Source organism: Ursus maritimus, unplaced genomic scaffold, assembly GCF_017311325.1.
Source record: "Ursus maritimus isolate PB19 unplaced genomic scaffold, ASM1731132v1 scaffold_6, whole genome shotgun sequence".
NCBI classification, from domain to species: Eukaryota; Metazoa; Chordata; class Mammalia; order Carnivora; family Ursidae; genus Ursus; species Ursus maritimus.
The window spans coordinates 69857030-69876890 of NW_024426774.1; the positions used below are offsets into that span (position 1 = coordinate 69857030).

At 38.9% G+C, this 19861-nt stretch overlaps 1 protein-coding gene across 1 annotated transcript in view; it reads right to left on the reverse strand.

The window, feature by feature from the left end:
* The window catches only part of MSH2 (mutS homolog 2), a 72482-nt gene that overhangs the window by 7212 nt on the left and 45409 nt on the right, over positions 1–19861 (reverse strand). The window contains exons 9-12 of the mRNA XM_008700442.2: positions 9587–9710; positions 7257–7407; positions 4357–4454; positions 652–897 (exon numbers count right to left, since the gene is read on the reverse strand). Of these exons, the coding sequence (XP_008698664.2) occupies positions 652–897; positions 4357–4454; positions 7257–7407; positions 9587–9710 (619 nt within the window). The remainder of the gene's footprint in view (positions 1–651; positions 898–4356; positions 4455–7256; positions 7408–9586; positions 9711–19861) is intronic.

The following is a 19861-nucleotide window of genomic DNA, read 5'->3' on the forward strand; positions in this document are numbered from 1 at the left end:
GCACATTTTTTTCAAAGTTCACATGAATACAGTCCCATGTCTTTAAAAGAATTGCTACCCTAAGCTGAGGTCATTCCAGCAGTCAGTTCTGTTTGACCTTCAGTGACCTCACTATTGAAAGGTCTGGCTCAAAGGTAGGCTTTGAGGTTGAAGGCATGTTCATTTTTTTTTTTTTTAAAGATTTTATTTATTTATTTGACAGAGATAGAGACAGCCAGCGAGAGAGGGAACACAAGCAGGGGGAGTGGGAGAGGAAGAAGCAGGCTCATAGCGGAGGAGCCTGATGTGGGGCTCGATCCCATAACGCCGGGATCACGCCCTGAGCCGAAGGCAGACGCTTAACCGCTGTGCCACCCAGGCGCCCCGAAGGCATGTTCATTTTTAAATGAACTAAACCCCTGGAACAGAAGTTTCATATAAAGATAACATTCACTCTAAGGCCTCCCCCTCCTTCCAAATCTTCCCTCTAATCCAAATGTGAACATATTACCAACTAGCATGAATAACGTGCTCTTTTTCTAACGCCAAGAACTAGGATTTTCTTCATCAGTTTTAAATACTTCCACTCCAACATTAAAAAAGGGAAAAACATTACCCCCCAAAAGTCCATAAATTAGGTTTTTGTGGGTTTTGTTGTTTTTTTGTTTTTACCAGTAATGATGTGGAACATCTGTTTATCTTTTTCGAAGTGAACATCATTAGGAATAAATGCAACTTCATCTTGAACTTCAACACAAGCGTGTCTGGATGCTTTCAATGTAATTCTTCCTTGTCCTTTCTCCAAAATGACCGGTCGCACATACGGAACAGGTGCTGCATTTGACACGTGGGCAAAGCTGACAACAGCATCTAGCTGAGCTAACACGTCATTGAGCGTCTGCATCGGTTCTACGTAGCCTGTATAAAAATAGGAAATGTGCACAGGGATACGGAATAAAGAAAATACATATAAGCAGTTATAGGAATAAATTTAACTCCCCTATCTGGGAATTTAAAATCCATTTCCTTATATACTTTTTAAAAAATTAACAGGAGTTTGCCATAACTAAACTTGAAAGAGCACCTAAAACCTCACCACAAGGTTAAAATGTATTACTACATCTTCCCCTACTATGAATAGATTTCAAAAATAGAAAGAGTGTGATGCCCTCCCTTACAAAAATCCATTAAAATGGAAAACACACAGCTGCTTATCATAAGATACACGCAAACACCAGGTTGTCAGATATAATAATGTGACCATCAAGGCCTGTGCCTACATAAACCTGACCACAGGAGGGTTACTTGAGCTTTTTTTCCCCCATCAGTACCACATGCAGTTGAATTTTAGCAAAATTTAGATCCATAATTGTCCCTTAAAATACTTTCAGTGAGATTCTACTCTTCTAGAACATTAAAACTAAAAGCTATTATGTACACTAAAAAGTCCCTGACACATGGTAGGTAATTCATGTTCAAACAATAAAAATGGCCAACATTTTTAGAATAGATTCTTACATTTTAATAGCTTAGAGGGGTTGGTGAAACATCCCACACATTATGTAGAACTATCACACGGGCACCAACGTCTCAAAAGCGTCAAAGGACATTCACGAGAATACTGCTTAATTTTAGAAAAACACGAAGTTATGAATTTAATCAAATGGCAAGAAGTGGGATTCATCTTTGATTCCCTTGTTCCCCATAAAAGTGATAAAATGTTTTAAAAATAAAAATTAACTTATGAATGGCTGAATATAAATAATTCTCTTATTGTTATACCACTTTTACATTTATTCCTGTCTTACCTAACAGGTATTCTTTAAAAAAAAAAAAGAAAGAAAGAAAGAAATGATTCACACTCCCCTATCATGTAGGAACAAGAACCTGCAAGAATTACTTAAACGTTAATGGAGTGTTTACTGTAACTACTTTAGAAAAGGAAAACTGAAGCCTGTTAAGGTATCTCACATCACCTGGCTCTTAACAGCATCGTCTACTTTGGTTTATTAGCAAGATAAAGAATTACAAAGATGATCCATTACATTAAAAAAAAATTTTTTTTTAAGATTTTATTTCTTTATTTGACAGAGAAAGAGAGAGCACCAGTAGGCAGAGCGGCAGGCAGAGGGAGAGGGAGAAGCACAGGTACACCACTGAGCAGAGACCCCAATGTGGGGCTCAATCCCATTATGACCTGAGCCGAAGGCAGATGCTTAACCAACTGAGGCACCCAGGTGCCCTGCTCCATTACATTTTTTTTTTTTTAAAGATTTTATTTATTTAGTTGACAGAGAGAGAGAAACAGCCAGCAAGAGAAGGAACACAAGCAGGGGGAGTAGGAGAGGAAGAAGCAGGCTCATAGTGGAGGAGCCTGATGTGGGGCTCGATCCCAGAACGCCGGGATCACGCCCAGAGCCGAAGGCAGACGCTTAACGACTGCGCCACCCAGGCGCCCCGCTCCATTACATTTTTAAATACAGATAATGTGTATATTAGACCAAGAAAAGGTTTCATTTAAATTCAAGGTAACTCTAGGGGCACCTGGGTGGCTCAGTTAGTTAAGCATCTGCCTTTCGCTTAGATCATGATCCCAAGGTCCTGGGATCAAGTCCCTCATCGGGCTCCCTGCTCAGCTAGGAATCTACTTCTCCCTCTCCCCTCTGCTCACGCGCTCTCATTCTCGCTCCCAAATAAACAAAAAAAAATCTTGAGGGGGGGGGGAGAGAAAAAAAAACTAATTAATTCAAGGAAACTCTAAATACAAAACACCCTCCATTTAAACGTTTAAAGCTAGCAGCTTTAACCTAGAAGGTGCTTGATGAATCAGAGTTAATATTTTTCCTGAGGAAGACTCCCAGCTTGAATATACAGTATTTACAGGGCTCTTCAAAATGTCTGCCTTCGGCTCAGTTCATGATCTTAGGGTCCTGGGACTGAGCCCTGCATCGGGCTCCCTGCTCAGTGGGGAGTCTGCTTCTCCCTCTCCTTCTGTCTCTCCCCACCCCATTTGTGCTCTCTCTCAAATAAATAAATTTTTTAAAAAAATCCTTAAGTTTTATGTGTCTTTTGATTTACTATAAAATTCATAACAGTAAAATAATTTACAGAATTATACAAGCACATAGTTTTTAAATGACTTTTTACCATTCAGTAATTCAGCATGAATATCCTGGAAATGAGGACATCCTCCTACTTACTCACAATACACACCACCCAAGAAATATGACACCAATACCATGTTCTCTCTTATTAAACTTCACCAATTTGTCCTGAGTGTCCTTGATAGCTCTTTCCCACCCCCAACTCCTAGTCCTGGATCCATTCAAGGACCATCTACTGATTTGCTTGTTATGTCTCCATAAGTCTCCTATAATCTAGAACAGATCCTGGCCATTCCTTTTTTGCTACCATGACACAGACATTTTTAAAGAGTACAAGCTTTAAAAAGTATGTCCCACAATCTAAATTTATCTCCGTTTTCCCTTCTTGTTAACAATCAGGTTAAACATTTTTGTCAGGAATACCACATGGGCAATACAGTGCCCTTCCCTCTACATCACATCAGGAAGCAAATATGTCATTTGTTCCACTACTGATGACGCCAACTTTGATCACTTGGTTGAAGTAGTTCCTTGGTCTATCTTTGAAAGGCACAATAAAGGTTATAGTCGATACACATGTGGTGACAGGCAAAACCTTCCAGTTTAACACATCAGCCCCACCTTGTGCTAAACATACATTCATTCTGTGCCAAGGGCAATACCATAGTGTCAAGCCATGCTATCTTCTCAAACAGGGCCCTCCAGAAGGAACTCTGAAATTCTACAAAATGGCATGTAGACCTTGAAAAGGCTTGCTTCATGTGTAATTTTCTAGTTGTTTTTCAGTGATATTTATTTCCAAAACTTAGAGCATGAGCCCATAGATAAAGATTATTAGTGCCTTTAGTCCTTGGTGTTTCTTTTCCTTGTTACAACAATAAATTTTGAGCTTTTATGCATGTCTGTTTTTCAGGGTATTCCCATTCCTTAGCCTGCACTAGCCTTATCTTTCTATTTATAAGAGTTATTTCCACCTTAATAACCTATAGTATATAATCAGCCACCCCTCATCCCCGGTGCAGCAGGTCTTTCTGCCCATGGGTCCTGTCCCTGTGCTCTAATAAACCACCATTTTGCACCCCCCCCAAAAAAGTTATTTCCAGTTACTTTTCCCACAACACAGCATGCATTACCTTATAGGTAGCCTAACATAATAGTCACAGTGTGTAACAGCTTTTTAAAAAAACACTCTTCAAACATCCCAATACTTTCTCTATTACTAAAAACCAGGTTATAGTCAGAACACTTAATGTATTGGCTCTATTAAATTTACCTGAAGAAATATTGACAATTTCTTTAACAATGGCATCCTGGGCTTCCTCGTACTCGGTTTTATTTTTGGTATACTCTTCATTGAGAGAAGTCAGTTTACTGCAAGTCAAGATATGACATTATTAAAAGTATCAAAACATCTACTAAAGTGATGTGTACTACATAAAATATATCCAGAGCATCTATTCTATAAAGCACCAAAACAATAATTAAAATGAAAATGTGAGTAGAAAATGGGCAACTCATTAGGGGCAGATGTGGATGGAATTCAGTATATTACATTTATGCTGTTTGGAAGAGCCCACTGGCACAATTCTTGCTGTAACATTTATTCCCCTGAGTAAAATTCTGATCTGTGACCTTTTCTAAAATATATAAATGGAATTAAGTCTTCATCCTCATTTCAGATAGAGACCATCTCCCATTTTTTTTTAAGATTTTATTTATTTATTTGTCAGAGAGAGAAAGAGAGAGAGAGAACAAGCAGGGGGAGCAGCAGAGGCAGAAGGAGAAGCAGGCTCCCCACTGAGCAGGGAGCCCGATGTGGGGCTTGAACCCAGGACCCTGGGATCATGACCGGAGCTGAAGGCAGACACTTAACCTACTGAGTCACCCAGGCGCCCCAACCCCCCTTTTCAAATTCACACACACACACACACACACACACACACACCACATAGTTTCTCTCCTTACTACAGTATATCTGTCTTTTGATACTGAAGTTTGTCAAAGTAAGAAAATGTTTTTGAAAACCAAATTTTATTGAGTAAAGAAAAAATGAAAACTGTACATTGAAATAAAAAATGAAGGATGAGAATAAAGGAAAAATATACACAGATGTCAAAGGAAGGGAATGAAATAAAAAAAAAAAAGACAGGATGGGGGCACAGAGAAGAGAAAGGGGGGAAGCATTCACTAGATGGAGGAGGACATGGACCAAGGCAATAATTGTGAATTGATGGATTAGCTGATGGCCTAATACATACACACAGCTCAGGAACAGCGCATGGGCAAGTAGCAGCAGCAAAGACTGCTAAGAAACAGGCAAACAGAAAAAATTAAAGGAAGACAAGCAGAGGCAAAGACATTGTAAAAGTGAGACCACTATGTGAAGGAAGAGCAAACAAGAGATGAAAGTGGATGGGGATGGGGACCAGACAGTGCAGGTTACAATAAAGACTGCAGCTTTTTCTGGATGACAGACACTGGAGGTTTTTAAGGAAAATTACATGATCAAAGAATCAGATACACAGCAAGCATTCAATTTATTGACAAAAATGAATTAATAAAGGAATCTTCACACCTTTTAGACTAAATGTGGTCATTGAGCTCAATCTCTTTTACTTATAACTAACCAATGGAGATTCGAAGATGGTTATAATAGCCCAAAAGTTCCATCTCAGCTAAGCCATTATTGAATAGAGTTTGAATCAGGGATATAGTTTGCTGGAAGAACAACTACTACTAAATTGGGCAATAGGAGATCTAGCTGTGAGTATCTAATGTTACTAGTTATCTAATCCTGGGGAATTGGGAGTTTCAGCTTCTCCATCTAACTAATGGGAGATAAACCTATTTATTTCAGAATTGTTACAAGAAACAAACCAAACAGATTGTTTCCATTCCTGGGGTGTCCGAACACCTAGAATAATGACTGCACATAATAAACACTCAAAACACTTGCTGAATAAATGGATAAAAGGGGATCACATACACAAAACTACCTGTAAAGTACTGGGAATATTCAGGAGGGGTGGGTGTAAGGCCTGCCATAAATTCTAATACAGTACAGAAGGAAAAAGATAGATATCACCACCCCAAAACATGGAAGATTATTTCAAAATAATTCTTCTTTCACCTATAAATGATTTGCTTCAGAAACTTTCTAACATCAGTGAAGGAAAAGAAAAACTTGTAAAATCTTTTTCAACATGAAACAGGATTTTGAAAAAGCAATAATCTAGGAAGTGGCCTCACTAAGGCTGGTAGGCATCTCCCTAAACTAATTTATATATCCAACTGATATACCAGAATTTTTTAAATTGATAAATGACATCAAAACTTTCTTAGAAAAACAAATGTGAAAATAATTATAAAGCAGAGATATGATGGGGAACTAACTCTAATCAATATGGAAGTGTAATATAAACTATAATACAATCTCTTTTGTATTGACAAAAGAATGGTGAGACAGATATAGGAAAGAACAATCTTTTTAAAATTTTTTTGAAGATTTTATTTATTTATTTAATAGAGCATGCATAAGCGGGGGGGGGGGGGGAGGAGCCTGATGCGGAACTCGATCCCAGGACTCTAGGATTATGACCTGAACCAAAGGCAGATGCTTAACCAACTGAGCCACACAGGTGCCCAAGAACAATCTTCTTTTTTTTTTTTGGTAAAGATTTTATTTATTTGAGAGACAGAGAGTGAGTGAGCGAGTGAGAGCACAAGCTGGAGGAGGGGCAGAGGGAGAGGCAGAAGCAGACTCCCCAATGAGCAGAGAGCCTGATGCAGGGCTTGATTCCAGGATCTTGGGAGAGAGCCCCCATTCCAGGCTTCCTGCTCAGCAGGGAGCCTGCTTCTCCCTCTCCACACCCACCCCCTGCTTGTGCTCTCGCTCAAATAATAAAATCTTTATAAAACAAAACAAACAAAAAACAAAAAAACAGACCCAGAGTGTCACTTCAGTCAATAAGGAAAAGAGTTATTTAACGAGGGGTGTTGGAACACCTGATGAGGCTCTTATAAGAAAAGAACGCTTCATTCTTACTTGATACCTCATATCAATTAACAAGTAAAGTAAAACTTCCTTATCATAGAACATTCATGTCACATCAGAGAATAATTTAGTTCCATGGACCTATTGAAGGCTTAACAAAATAACGTAGGCATACAAACCTGTTGGTAAATTTAACACCATTCTTCTGAATGTCCACCGTACTGAAGTTTTTATTGTTACGAAGGACTTTTTCTTCCTTACATGTTACGCGAAAGTAATAACCAAACTGTGCACTGGAATCCAGTTTAATCTGTTTGCCAGGATCCAAACCTTCATAATATGGAAATAAAGAAAAAGTATGTCATAGACGTCTACAGCCATCTTTCAATGTAAATGTTTAAAATAATTAACTCTTATTACAAGACAGCACAGTGGAAATTATTAAGACAATCTAACCGGGAAATATTCAAATTCTACTTCACTCAAAAACTACATGAATGAAGGCTATCTATAAAATCCTCGAACTCTCCTATTAATGGTAGCTTCTGACGTGGAAGTACTTTCCAGGTACACCCATCCAAGACTGCAGAGCACAGCAGTGGGCTAAGGGCACGAGGACGGATACGATCCGGCCCCCGCCCTTGAAGCATTTCTCTGGAACTAATACAGAGTAGGATTAAAGTGAACAAACACACTTTCCAAACAAAAACTTAAGACTCTCACAATGAAACTCTATAAAACTAGGACACATATTTTCTGTTAGGACACATATTTTCTGTTAAGTGTAGGAAACTTCACAAAATATGCAATGACCAATCAGCTAGATTTTATTTACCTAAGATCTTTGAGTTTTTGTAAGTCTGTCCCCATCATCTCATTCATCAAGGTGATCTTCAGAGTATAAATCAGAAAAGAGAGATCGTATCTACAAATTCAATTGCTAAAGCATGGCTATCAAATATTAGCAGCAGCAAAGAACTAAAGACAGATTTCACTGGGCTGGGGAGGAAAGAGATCATAGAAAGAATGTAGAAAGCTATGCAATGAGAAGGGTAAAAAAAAGCAAAGATTCTTTACCCAGGGTCTAGTCCATATATGAATTCTCCATGGTAACTATTTGCAAAATTTTTTGTATATGTAGGTATGGACATATTTCTAGGAATAGGATTCATAACTTCCATCAGATTCTCCATAAGTTTAGTAAGAATTACTGCCTCAGAGGTCTTGTGCGTGCGCGTGTGTGTGTAAAGCGTCAGAAGTATAGTAAGTGGGGGGCGCCTGGGTGGCACAGCGGTTAAGCGTCTGCCTTCGGCTCAAGGCATGATCCCGGCGTTATGGGATCGAGCCCCACATCAGGCTCCTCCACTAGGAGCCTGCTTCTTCCTCTCCCACTCCCCCTGCTTGTGTTCCCTCTCTCGCTGGCTGTCTCTATCTCTGTCGAATAAATAAATAAAATCTTTAAAAAAAAAAAGAAAAAAGGAAGTATAGTAAGTGAAGATACAGAAACAGCTCTCAAGAGTGAGAGGGTCCTCACTGGCAACTTCAGGGTTGGTCTTTTATGGAAAGTTAACCAGGGAACTTAAATCCTTTAACATCTCTATTGATAACACCCTCAATGGCTTACTTCCTTTTTAGGGTCTGGTTATTCTTTGTTGGTCACAGGTGATTATCATAAAGACCTACACCCGCCCCCCCCAGGCCTCCCCCCCGCCCGCATGCATAGGGCAGGGTGGTCCTTGCTTGACGGGTCTTCTAATATGCTAAATATATTTATTTAGTCAACATACATATGAGAGATGCTCAAACCAAAAGGTTCATAAATTCAGAACAAATTAGCGTGAATAACACGAGATTAACTAGGGAATTAATAATCTAGCATGGGGCACCTGGGTGGCTCCGTTGTTTAAGCGGCAGACTCTTGATTTCGGCTCAGGTCATGATCTCAGGGTCCTGGGATTGAGTCCCACACTGGGCTCTACACTAGGTGAGGAGGAGCCTGCTTAAGCTTTTTTCTCTCCTTCTCCCTCTGCCCCTCCCCCCACTGACGCACGCCTTCTCTCCTTCTCAAAAAAAAAAAAAAAAAATCTAGTATGAAAGGCAGACATTTAAAAAAAGCTGATGTTAATGAAGTGCTTGGGAACCCCAAGGCCAAATCAATGAACTATTCCTAGTAGAATGAAGCTTACAGAGGAGGTGACATTTAATACTGATCCTATTTCAAGGAAATGATGCAAGGGCCTCTTGGTTAATTTGTCTGGCAGGAATGTGGAATCATCCTGGGGTTGGAGAGTTGGTAAGAGACAAATCTGGAAGAGGGTGAGGCTCCAGATGCAAAGTATCCTGTACCTCAACTTGGAAGTCTTTGTAATTTTATTCTGTGGAAGAAAGGCCTGCACTTTAAACAAGGAAGCAGCGTGATCCACTGTGTCTTCCAGGAGAGTAATTCTACACCAGTGGGGATACTACATAGACAAAAGAATTATTCAAACCGCCAATGAGGCCCTCTTACCTAGATCTCTTGCTGCACTTACTAATGTTGACTGCATCTTCTTTTCCAAGTCATCCATTATTTCTCTTAATTCACTCAGATTGGGATCAAATGAAGGTTTTACAAGGAATTCATGGTTTTCCACCTAGACATAACAAAGAACGGCTAAATTTTATAAATGATGGGTAAAGATGAAAATAACAATGTATTTTCTTTTCCTTCACTTAAATTTCACTTGTATTTTGAGTTAAACTTATGTTTTAAGTTATTCTGCCAATTAAGGAGTTTCCATTTATTAGATTTTTACGTAAAATTCTGTTTATAAGGAGCTTAGAGCACTACACATCCAAAAATTACTTAGATGAAAAAGATGCAGAGTTTAAGTCACTAGTAGTATTCAGTATTTTTATTTACACTTACCCCTAAACAATGTTCAATATGTTCTTCCTAAACATTACTAAAGAATGTCCAATGTTCACAGCCTATAACAGAATGTGTAGTTTTTACCCAAACCAAGGATCCATCTTAGGAACCTCAAAACTTTTTTAAAAAGCTACAGAATTTCATTTCTTCAAACTGGAAGTTAATTAATATCTTTCAAGGGAAAGCCTGGGTGGTTCAGTCAATTGAGTGTCTGACTCCTGATTTCCACTCAGGTCATGATCTCAGGGTCCTGGGATCTAGCTGGCATCACGCTCCATGCACAGAGTGAAGTCTGCTTGGGATACTCTCTCTCCCCTTCTGTCTGCCCCTCCCCCTGCTAAAATAAACAAATAGAATCTTAAAAAAAAAAATCTCTCTTAAATACTTTGTTTCCCTAAATTCTTACCAATAATAGCCATCAAGAAATCATAATAAAAGACAGATCTCACTTACAATGGCAAATGTATACACAAAATATTTAGAAACAAAGTCTTAACTATTTAGGACTTTTTAAAAAATACTTTCTCTCTCTCTCTCTGGCAGAGAGAGCACAAGCAGGCAGAGCAGCAGGCAGAGGGAGAGGGAGAAGCGGGCTCTCCGCTGAGCAGGGAGCCCAACACAGAACTCAGTCCCAGGATCCCAGGATCATGACCTGAGCTGAAAGCAGACGCTTAACCAACTGAGCTACCCAGGCGCCCCAACTACTTAGGACTTTTATAAAAAAAAATAATAATAACTGCTTACTGAAATATTTAAAACAACTGGTAAGCAAAAAGGTAAACCATGAAGAGAAAACCAAATCAAACATTAACATCTCCTCACTCCTAAGAGACTGTACAATAGGAATCCCTTTTTAAAACAAAACAATTAAAATGTAGACAAAATTAGGAAAGAATACCTTTTAAAAAGAATGAAGCATATCCTTACAGACACTAAGAACTATTAAGAATTAGGGGAGGGAAGCCTGACTGGTTCAGAGCATGGGACTCTTGACCTCAGGGATTAAGTTAAAGCCCCACTTTGGGTGTGGAGCCTATTAAACAAATAAGCACACACTACTAAAAATAATTATGTAGAAAAGACAATACAGGAGAATCAGTTTTCTAAGACAAGGAGATTTTTAAAAACTTAATAAATGGGATTAATATAATCTCTTTCCAATTACTCTCCACTCATTCAGAGCAAACCTTCTTCACATACCAAAGGTGAACACAAGGATAAGGAATTAAAATTACAAAAAGCTAGCAAAAAAAAAAAGAATAAAACATTTATCAAATAACTTTCTCAATTTAAACTGACAAGATTTCATTCTACTAAAATTTAAATTTCTGAATAAACCTAATTAAAAAAAACAAAGATTTGTAAAAATAGCTATGCAAAATGTAAAAATGGAAAGATTAACTTTTTTTTATAAAGGAACTTGGTCTACATGTATTTGAAAAATATCAAGGTCATTAAATGGGCAAATATAAAAACATACAACTCACAGATGAGAAAATAAGTAGTAAACTAACCCACAGGAAAATGCGAAAGCTCAACAATAACAGATACGAATATTAAAGTAACCTATAGATATTATTCTACAGCTATTTTTTTTTTTAAGATTTTATTTATTTATTTAGTTGACGGAGATAGAGACAGCCAGCGAGAGAGGGAACACAAGCAGGGGGAGTGGGAGAGGAAGAAGCAGGCTCCCAGCATAGAAACCTGATGTGGCGCTCGATCCCAGACCGCCAGGATCATGCCCTGAGCCGAAGGCAGACGCCTAACGACTGAGCCACCCAGACGACCCTCTACAGCTATTTTTTTTTAAAGGAAAAAAAAATTCTACCACCAAATACTAATGAAGCTACAGTGAAATTAGTATACTCATTCATTTCTGGTGAGAATCTAAGTTGTTATAACCTTAAAAAAAGGCAGTATGAGACAAGATTCAGAGATATTTGTTACACCCTTTGACACAGAAATTCTACTCCCAGGAATTCAACCTAAAGAATAATGCAATAGATGCAAAACAACACAGGGATGAATAAGATCTCTGTAGATTTATCTGTTACAGCAAAACCCAGAAATGATAAACATCACACATCTGCACAATGGTACATACAGTTGATTCAAACAGACAGTAAAGATGATCTAAAAAAAAGAAGCAAGACTTAGGATAATTCCAAGGGAAAATAATGCTACCATGGTGGACTGACACTGCTAAAGAATTTGCCTCTTCCAGTGAGCTTGAGAGGCAGAGCCATGTCAAGCTCTTATCTTCACCCCCATCTTCCAGAAGCCACAAAACCCCAAGAATCCTGCTAAATCTGGAGAAGAAAGCAGAACCAGTATCCTTCCGCTTTCTGGTCTCAGGAGGGGGAATGACCTCTAGTTGTTTGTCCAACAACATCACCCACCTATCACCAGAAACACACACACTCATTACATCAGACTACACACAGGAGATGGAGAAAAAGAAATCCAGGCTTGGAACTCGGGATAATGAAATTAAGAAACAGAGAGATAAAAGAACTAAGAATGAAAGGAAGTTAGGTCCTAACACCATCATTTAAATATGAATAAACACAACATACCAAAGAGAAAAGATACTGTTGGATCAAGTTACCTGTATTACTGGGGCACCTGGGTGGCAGAAGTGTCTGCCTTCAGCTCAAGTCATGATCTCAGGGTCCTGGGATGGAGCACCTCGCTGGGCTCCCTGCTCAGTGGGGAGTCTGCTTCTCCCTCTCCCTCTGCCCCCACAACCTGTGATCTCTCTCTCTCAAATAAATTAGTAAAACCTTATAAAAAAAAATTTACCTGTACTACTATAGTAGAAAGACTTGCTATAATCAGAGAAGTTACATGAAAGATAGATTTAAGTAATTAGGAGAAAATAAATAGGGAAGATACTGGAGAGCTTAAAACAAACAAAAGCACTCCACTATCCTAGAAATACTAAATATTATAAGCATTTTTTCAAATGTATAGTTGAGTTAAAAAAAGAAACTAGAGGTCAGAGGCCCTGCAGAGTAGAGGGTTGCCAGCATAAAGCCAGGCCACAAGAACCATTTTTAACAGCCATCTTTAGGGGTGCCAGGATGGTTCAGTCTGTTAAGCAGCTGACTCTTGGTTTTGGCTCCAGTCATAATCTCCGGGTCCTGGGATGGTCCCCTGCATCAGCCCCGTTTGGGACCCTGTGCAGTGGGGTTCCATGCTCAGTGGAGAGTCTGCTTTTCTCCCTCTCCCTCTGCCCTGCACTTGTGCCCTTTCTCTCAAATAAATAAATAAATAGATAGATAGATAGATAGATAGATAGATAGATCTTTTTTAAAAATTCCTCTATCAGCCTGAGTCCCCAAGAAAGGGAAGGAAAAGACAGAATTTCCTACCTGACAAAAAGCCAGCCTTCACTGGGGTTGGGATTTCAACCGTCTATTTTTGTTGGCAGTGGAAAAAGCCTGCTCATTGTTGCCATTTCTCTTACCCCTTCCTTCTACAGTAATAGATCTGACCACTCTTCACAGGATACAAAACTACTAAGAACAAAGAATCCATCTCCAGCTTCCCTTGCAGCTAGGTATGGGGATAGGACTAAATCCTGGCCAACAGAACATGAGCGGAAATGATGTGTACCATTTTCATAATGTGTCCTGCTCTTCCCCTTTTGTCCTCTCCCACTCACTGGAACAAAGATGAGGTAGTAAGCCAACCTGGACTCTGAAGGCAATACCCTAAGGGTTCTGTTCTGGAGCAACGAAGGAAGAGGCAGGTCACGGAGACAGCAGGGCTATCCTGCCAGCCCTGTGCTGCTGTGTTCACACTGCTCTGACAGAAAATTAAGCCCATATTCTTGTTTAAGTCACCATTATTTATTTGGGGCTTCTTTTTTAGCAGCTAAATCTTTGCTCCAACAAATCACAAAAGCTCCAGGCTGAAAAATTAACTTAAAAGTGCTCCTGGTTTATGGGGAGCCAGGGTGGCTCAGTCGGTTGAGCATCTGACTCTTGATTTCAGCTCAGGTCATGATCTCGAACCCCGCATCAACCCCACGTCAGGCTCCATGCTCATCTCTCTTCCTCTCCTCCTGCCCCTCCCCCTGCCCACGCACTCTCTTGCTCTCTCTCTCTCTCTAAATAAATAAACAAAATCTTTAAAAAAAAAAAAAAAAGTGTTCCTGGCTTACACTGTGGGATATATGGCAAGAGCAAGTTTTATCTGAGGGAGGGGGAGGATGTATGATTTGCACAGACATAACCCAGAAATATGCAAATTCATAATCTAAATATACATAACAAACAAGGAAAGAAGCCACCAACAATAAGAGTAAAAAAAGACTCAGCAGAAACAGGGGTAATTTAAACCAAGAAATTTTAGATATGGAATATTAAGTATATTAAAATGTCTGAAGTAATAGAATGGAGAATGGAATACATGAGCAAAGGACAAAATACCACTTTAAAAAAAAGACTAGGCAGAGTTAGAAATGAACCAAATACCTTTTATAAATAACAAATAAAATCATTGGGAAAAAAGCCTATGGGCTGGTTAAACATATCAGAGCTGAAGAGACACTCAGTGAATTGGAACATCTGAAGTAATCACAAAGAGAGCAGCACAGACACATGGCAGAAAAAGAATGTGAAAGTCTAACATATGCCCAATCACAGTTTTAAGAGAAGAGAATGAAGGAACACAACATTTAAAGAGATAATGATTGATAATTTTCCTGAACTGATTAAAGAATTCTCTGATTAAGAAAACACAGCAGGGGCGCCTGGGTGGCACAGCGGTTAAGCATCTGCCTTCGGCTCAGGGCGTGATCCCGGCGTTATGGGATCGAGCCCCACATCAGGCTCCTCCGCTATGAGCCTGCTTCTTCCTCTCCCACTCCCCCTGCTTGTGTTCCCTCTCTCGCTGGCTGTCTCTATCTCTGTCGAATAAATAAATAAAATCTTTAAAAAAAAAAAAAAAAAGAAAAGAAAACACAGCAAATCCAAACAGAAAAAAGAAATCCACTTTTGGACTCAGAGCAGTAAAAGGAATCAATAACTGGAACCAGGAGTTCTCAACAATAATAATTCAAGCCAAAGGACAGCACAATACAATCTTACAGATACTAAGGAAAAATAACTATCAATCTGGAATTGTACACCCACAAAAATTTCCTTCAAGAACAATGGTGATATAGACCTTTTCAAACAAACAAAACCTAACTAACAGACTGCCAATAAAACAACTCCTAAAGAATATTCAGAAGAAGGAATGAATAGCAAAGAAATTGGTAAGCATATGGGCAAATCTAAACTTAACACACTGTATAGAATGGAAATTTAAAGGGGTAAAAAACAGAGAACTAAAATACCAGCCAATAATGAAGAAATGTAATCTGATATCAGATATCTTAAGGCCCTAGTATTTTGGGGGATAAGTGAGAAGATACTGACAGACTTGATTTTGATATGTATACACATTTTTGTAAAAATTTGTGAATAACTTCCAAACCAATGAGGGTGTGATAGGATGGGGGAGGATAGGAAAGGCAAAATGGAATTTTTTTTTTTAAGATTTTATTTATTTATTTATTTATTTGACAGAGAGAGAGAGAGAGAGAGAGAGAGACAGCCAGAGAGAGAGGGACCACAAGCAGGGGGAGTGGGAGAAGAAGAAGCAGGCTCATAGCGGAGGAGCCTGATGCAGGGCTCGATCCCAGAACACCAGGATCACGCCCTGAGCCGAAGGCAGACGCTTAACGACTGAGCCACCCAGGCGCCCCCAAAATGGAATTTTAAAAACCCAACTAATATATAAGAAAGACAGAATGAGTAAAGGCAACCAGGAAGAATAGGAATCACAAAGTAACATGGCAGAAAAAAATCCAAACTGCCACTTAAAAAAGATTATCAAAATAGGGGCGCGTGGGTGGCTCAGTCATTAAGCAGCTGCCTTCGGCTCAGAGCATGATCCCAGGGTCCTGGGATCGAGCCCCACATCGGGCTCCCTGCTCCGCTGGGAGCCTGCTTCTTCCTCTCCTATTCCCCCTGCTTGTGTTCCCTCTTTCACTGGCTATCCCTCTGTCAAATAAATAAAATCTTAAAAAAAAAAAAAAATTATCAAAACAGATTTAAAATAAATAAAATCCAGCTATAAGCGTCGTTACCATAAAGACTTTCAGAAAGGATGGAAAAATATACACCATGTAAAAAACTAAAAAGGACTCTGGCATAGCCCTCTTACTATCTGACAAAAAAAAACAAAACAAAAAAACTAAGGCAAAAAGCATTACTAAGGATACTGTTCCTAAAGAATGAGGAAGGTTCAGTTCACCACAAAGAAAGTACAACTGTGTGTTGAAAACATATAAAGCAATAATGGACTGACCTATATAAAGAAATCCACACTTCTCTCAATAACTCAGCAGATCAAAAATTAGCAAGCTTACAGACAATGTGAACAAAACTAAGCTTTATCTAATCAAATGGACATATAGAAAACTCTGTAGCCAAAATTAGGGAGCACACATGATCCTCAAGTACACTGAGAACTTTTATGAAATTGACACATGCCCAGCTTAGAAATTATTTCTAGGGGCGCCTGGGTGGCTCAGCCATTAAGCGTCTGCCTTTAGCTCAGGGCGTGATCCCGGCGTTCTGGGATCAAGCCCCACATCAGGCTCCTCCGCTGGGAACCTGCTTCTTCTTCTCCCACTCCCCCTGCTTGTGTTCCCTCTCTCTCTGGCTGTCTCTCTCTCTCTGTCAAATAAATAAATAAAATCTTAAAAAAAAATTATTTCTAAACAAATGATAACAGGAATAAAATTCTGAAAATTGCAATAAGAGACTATACCTTTAAAAATGTATAGGATACACTCAGCTAAAGCAACACATAGAAAGAAAAATGTAATCTTAAGTGCTTACTGAAAAAGAAAAGCTGGAAAAATAGTGAGCACTCAACTAAAGAGGTTAAAAAAAACCAAAAAATAGGTGGAAAAATATAGATAAGAACTGAAATTAATGAAATAAAAAGCAAAGATACAAACGAGGATTTAAAAAGTCATAAACTGATTCTCTAAAAAAAAAAGACAAACTATGAAAAGGAGGAAATGTTGGGGGAGGCACAAATTATATTAAAAATAAGCAGGTAATATATCTGCAAGTACAGCAGTGTTTTTAAAAAATAATCATCACTATGAACAACCTGAGGCAAGTGGAAAACTCAGAAAGTACGTATTTCTTAAAGAACAGAATATATAAAGAACTCTTATAATTCAACAACAAAAAGACAACCCAATTTTAAAATGAGCAAAGGATCTGAACAGAAATTTCTCCAAAGATACAGGAATAAATGGCCACCAAATATATGACAGCATGCCCAACATCATTAGCCACCAGGGTAATGCAAATCAAAACCATAATGAAAATACCACTTCACATCCACTAGACTGGCTGTTAAGACAAATACCCAAAAAACAAAGAATAGGGGCACCTGGGTGCCTCATCAGTTGGTTACGCAGCGACTCTTGATTTTGGCTCAGGTCATGATCTCTGGGTCCTAGGACTGAGCCCTTCGTTGGGTTCTGCACTCAGCAGGGAGTCTTTTTGAGGATTTCTCTCCCCCCCTTCTGACCGCCACCCCCCCCACACACCTGCTCTCTCACTCTCTAAAATAAATAAATCTTAAAAAAAGAAAGAAAGAAGAAGAAGAATTATTAGCAACAATGTGAAGAAACTGGAATCCTCCTATATTGCTGGTGGGAATGTTAAATGGTGCAGACACTTTGAAAAACAATTTAGTGATTCCTCAAAAAGCTAAACATAAAATTACCGTATGACCCAGCAATTCTACTCCTAAATAAATACCTAGAAGAACTGGAAACAGGTACTCAAATACTTGCATATCACTGTTCACAAAAGCCCTAATCATAATAGCCCAGAGTCAGAAAGAACCTAAAGGTCCACCAACAAACAAAAGCAGAAACAGACCCATAAATACAAAGAACAGATAACTGCCAGAAGGGAAGGGGACTCGAGGATAGGCAACATCAGCAGAGGGGCATGGGAGGTACAGGCTTTCAGTTACGGAATTAGTAAGTCTCAGGGATGAAAGGTATAGCTTAGGGAATCTAGTCAATGGTACTGTAGTAGAGTTGTGTGGTGAGCAGAGCATTACCCACTGAGCTGTCCATGTTGTACACCTGAAACTAATGTTAACATAGTGTGTCGGCTATACTTCAATCAAAAAAATAAAAATAAAAAGTAGAAAACAAGGACAACTATAAGCAAAAATGTCAACATGTATTTAGAGATAATTCTAGGTGGAAGAATATGAATACTTCCTTTTGTGATTTTTTTTTCATTTCCAAGAACAAAATTATTGAAGCATTTATAGACTACAGTATCTTTACAGCTTACATATAGTCACACAATGACATAGTTGTATTAGGATCATGCAACTGCGGTTTTAAAAACTATTTCAATTTTTTGCATCCCAGTACTGTCAATAAAGATTATCTAACATTACTACTTTTCCAATAGAGGAAATGTCAATAATAAGTGTACGTGAAAACTAGTATTAAAAGATAAAATGCTCAAAAATAGTATAGAAAGATTTTAAAATTTAATATATCTCACTGAATCACCCAATCTAACTGAATGAAATTATTTTTTGGTGAAAACTCATTGCCTTTTTGAACCTTGTCCTGGGGGCAGTATAGATCTACATTTCTATTTACTTCAGAAACAGAAAATCTTTTCATTAGATTTATGGAAAGCAGACACAAAAACACCTGAAGCATTAGATACAAAGCTAAGACTAGGAAGAAAGACAAATTAAGCCAACCATGCATGTAAATGACTGCTCCCTTCATCACTTAAGCTCCTAAGTGCACAGCTGGAAAACATGAGTAAAGCTTTCAGAAATCATACATGAAATGATTGCTATCCTCTGAGGTTTGTTCAAAGTAGTTCTGAGTCATGTAATTTGAATGCGTAAATTCATTACAAATATCTACAATGACAGTGAAGGGTTGAATTCACTTCATAACCCAAGGTAAGTTTGAAGGCTTATAACAGAATAAAGAAGATATTATATTAGGCCAATTCCCTCGAGAACCCAGAGCAGGTTTTAACGAGGAATGATGTTGATTTAAAAGCGCATCGCACTGTAAAACATGAAAGCCTTTAGTTACAGGGCCGTATCTTAGTAGACATGGCTGGCTGTCTATACCACAGTCATTCCCCTCCTTCCCCCTTCCCAGTAGTTCTCTCTCATTCTGTGTACCTCCCAACAGAGGGATACCCACCCCTAGTTATCTTGGGCCCATCATCACGTTCTATATCCCTGGCCACAATCACTGCTTAAATGGTCCCATCAAGACAACTTGCATGATTCGTCCTTGAAATGTTGCATGAATTGCTACCGGTAGGCAGCCAACCCAGGACCAAAGATGAACCAGCGTTTAGTTGAAATGCAAATCACAAAGATAGAAGAGATCAAGAAATCAGGTCTTTTAGATGGTATCATTGAGCTGCTGGATCAAGCAACTCTCAATTAAAGCTTATCCTATTTCTAGACTTTTTTTTTTTTTAAAGATTTTATTTATTTATTCGACAGAGATAGAGACAGCCAGCGAGAGAGGGAACACAGCAGGGGAGTGGGAGAGGAAGAAGCAGGCTCATAGCAGAGGAGCGTGATGTGGGGCTCGATCCCATAACGCCGGGATCACGCCCTGAGCCGAAGGCAGACGCTTTAACCGCTATGCCACCCAGGCGCCCCCTATTTCTAGACTTCTAATTTCATAAGCCAGGGTGTACTGAGGTTTAAAGTTACGTGCAAAATAAAGAGTCCTAACAGATACTGAGTTTAACCTCAATCAGTCTACTCGGGGGG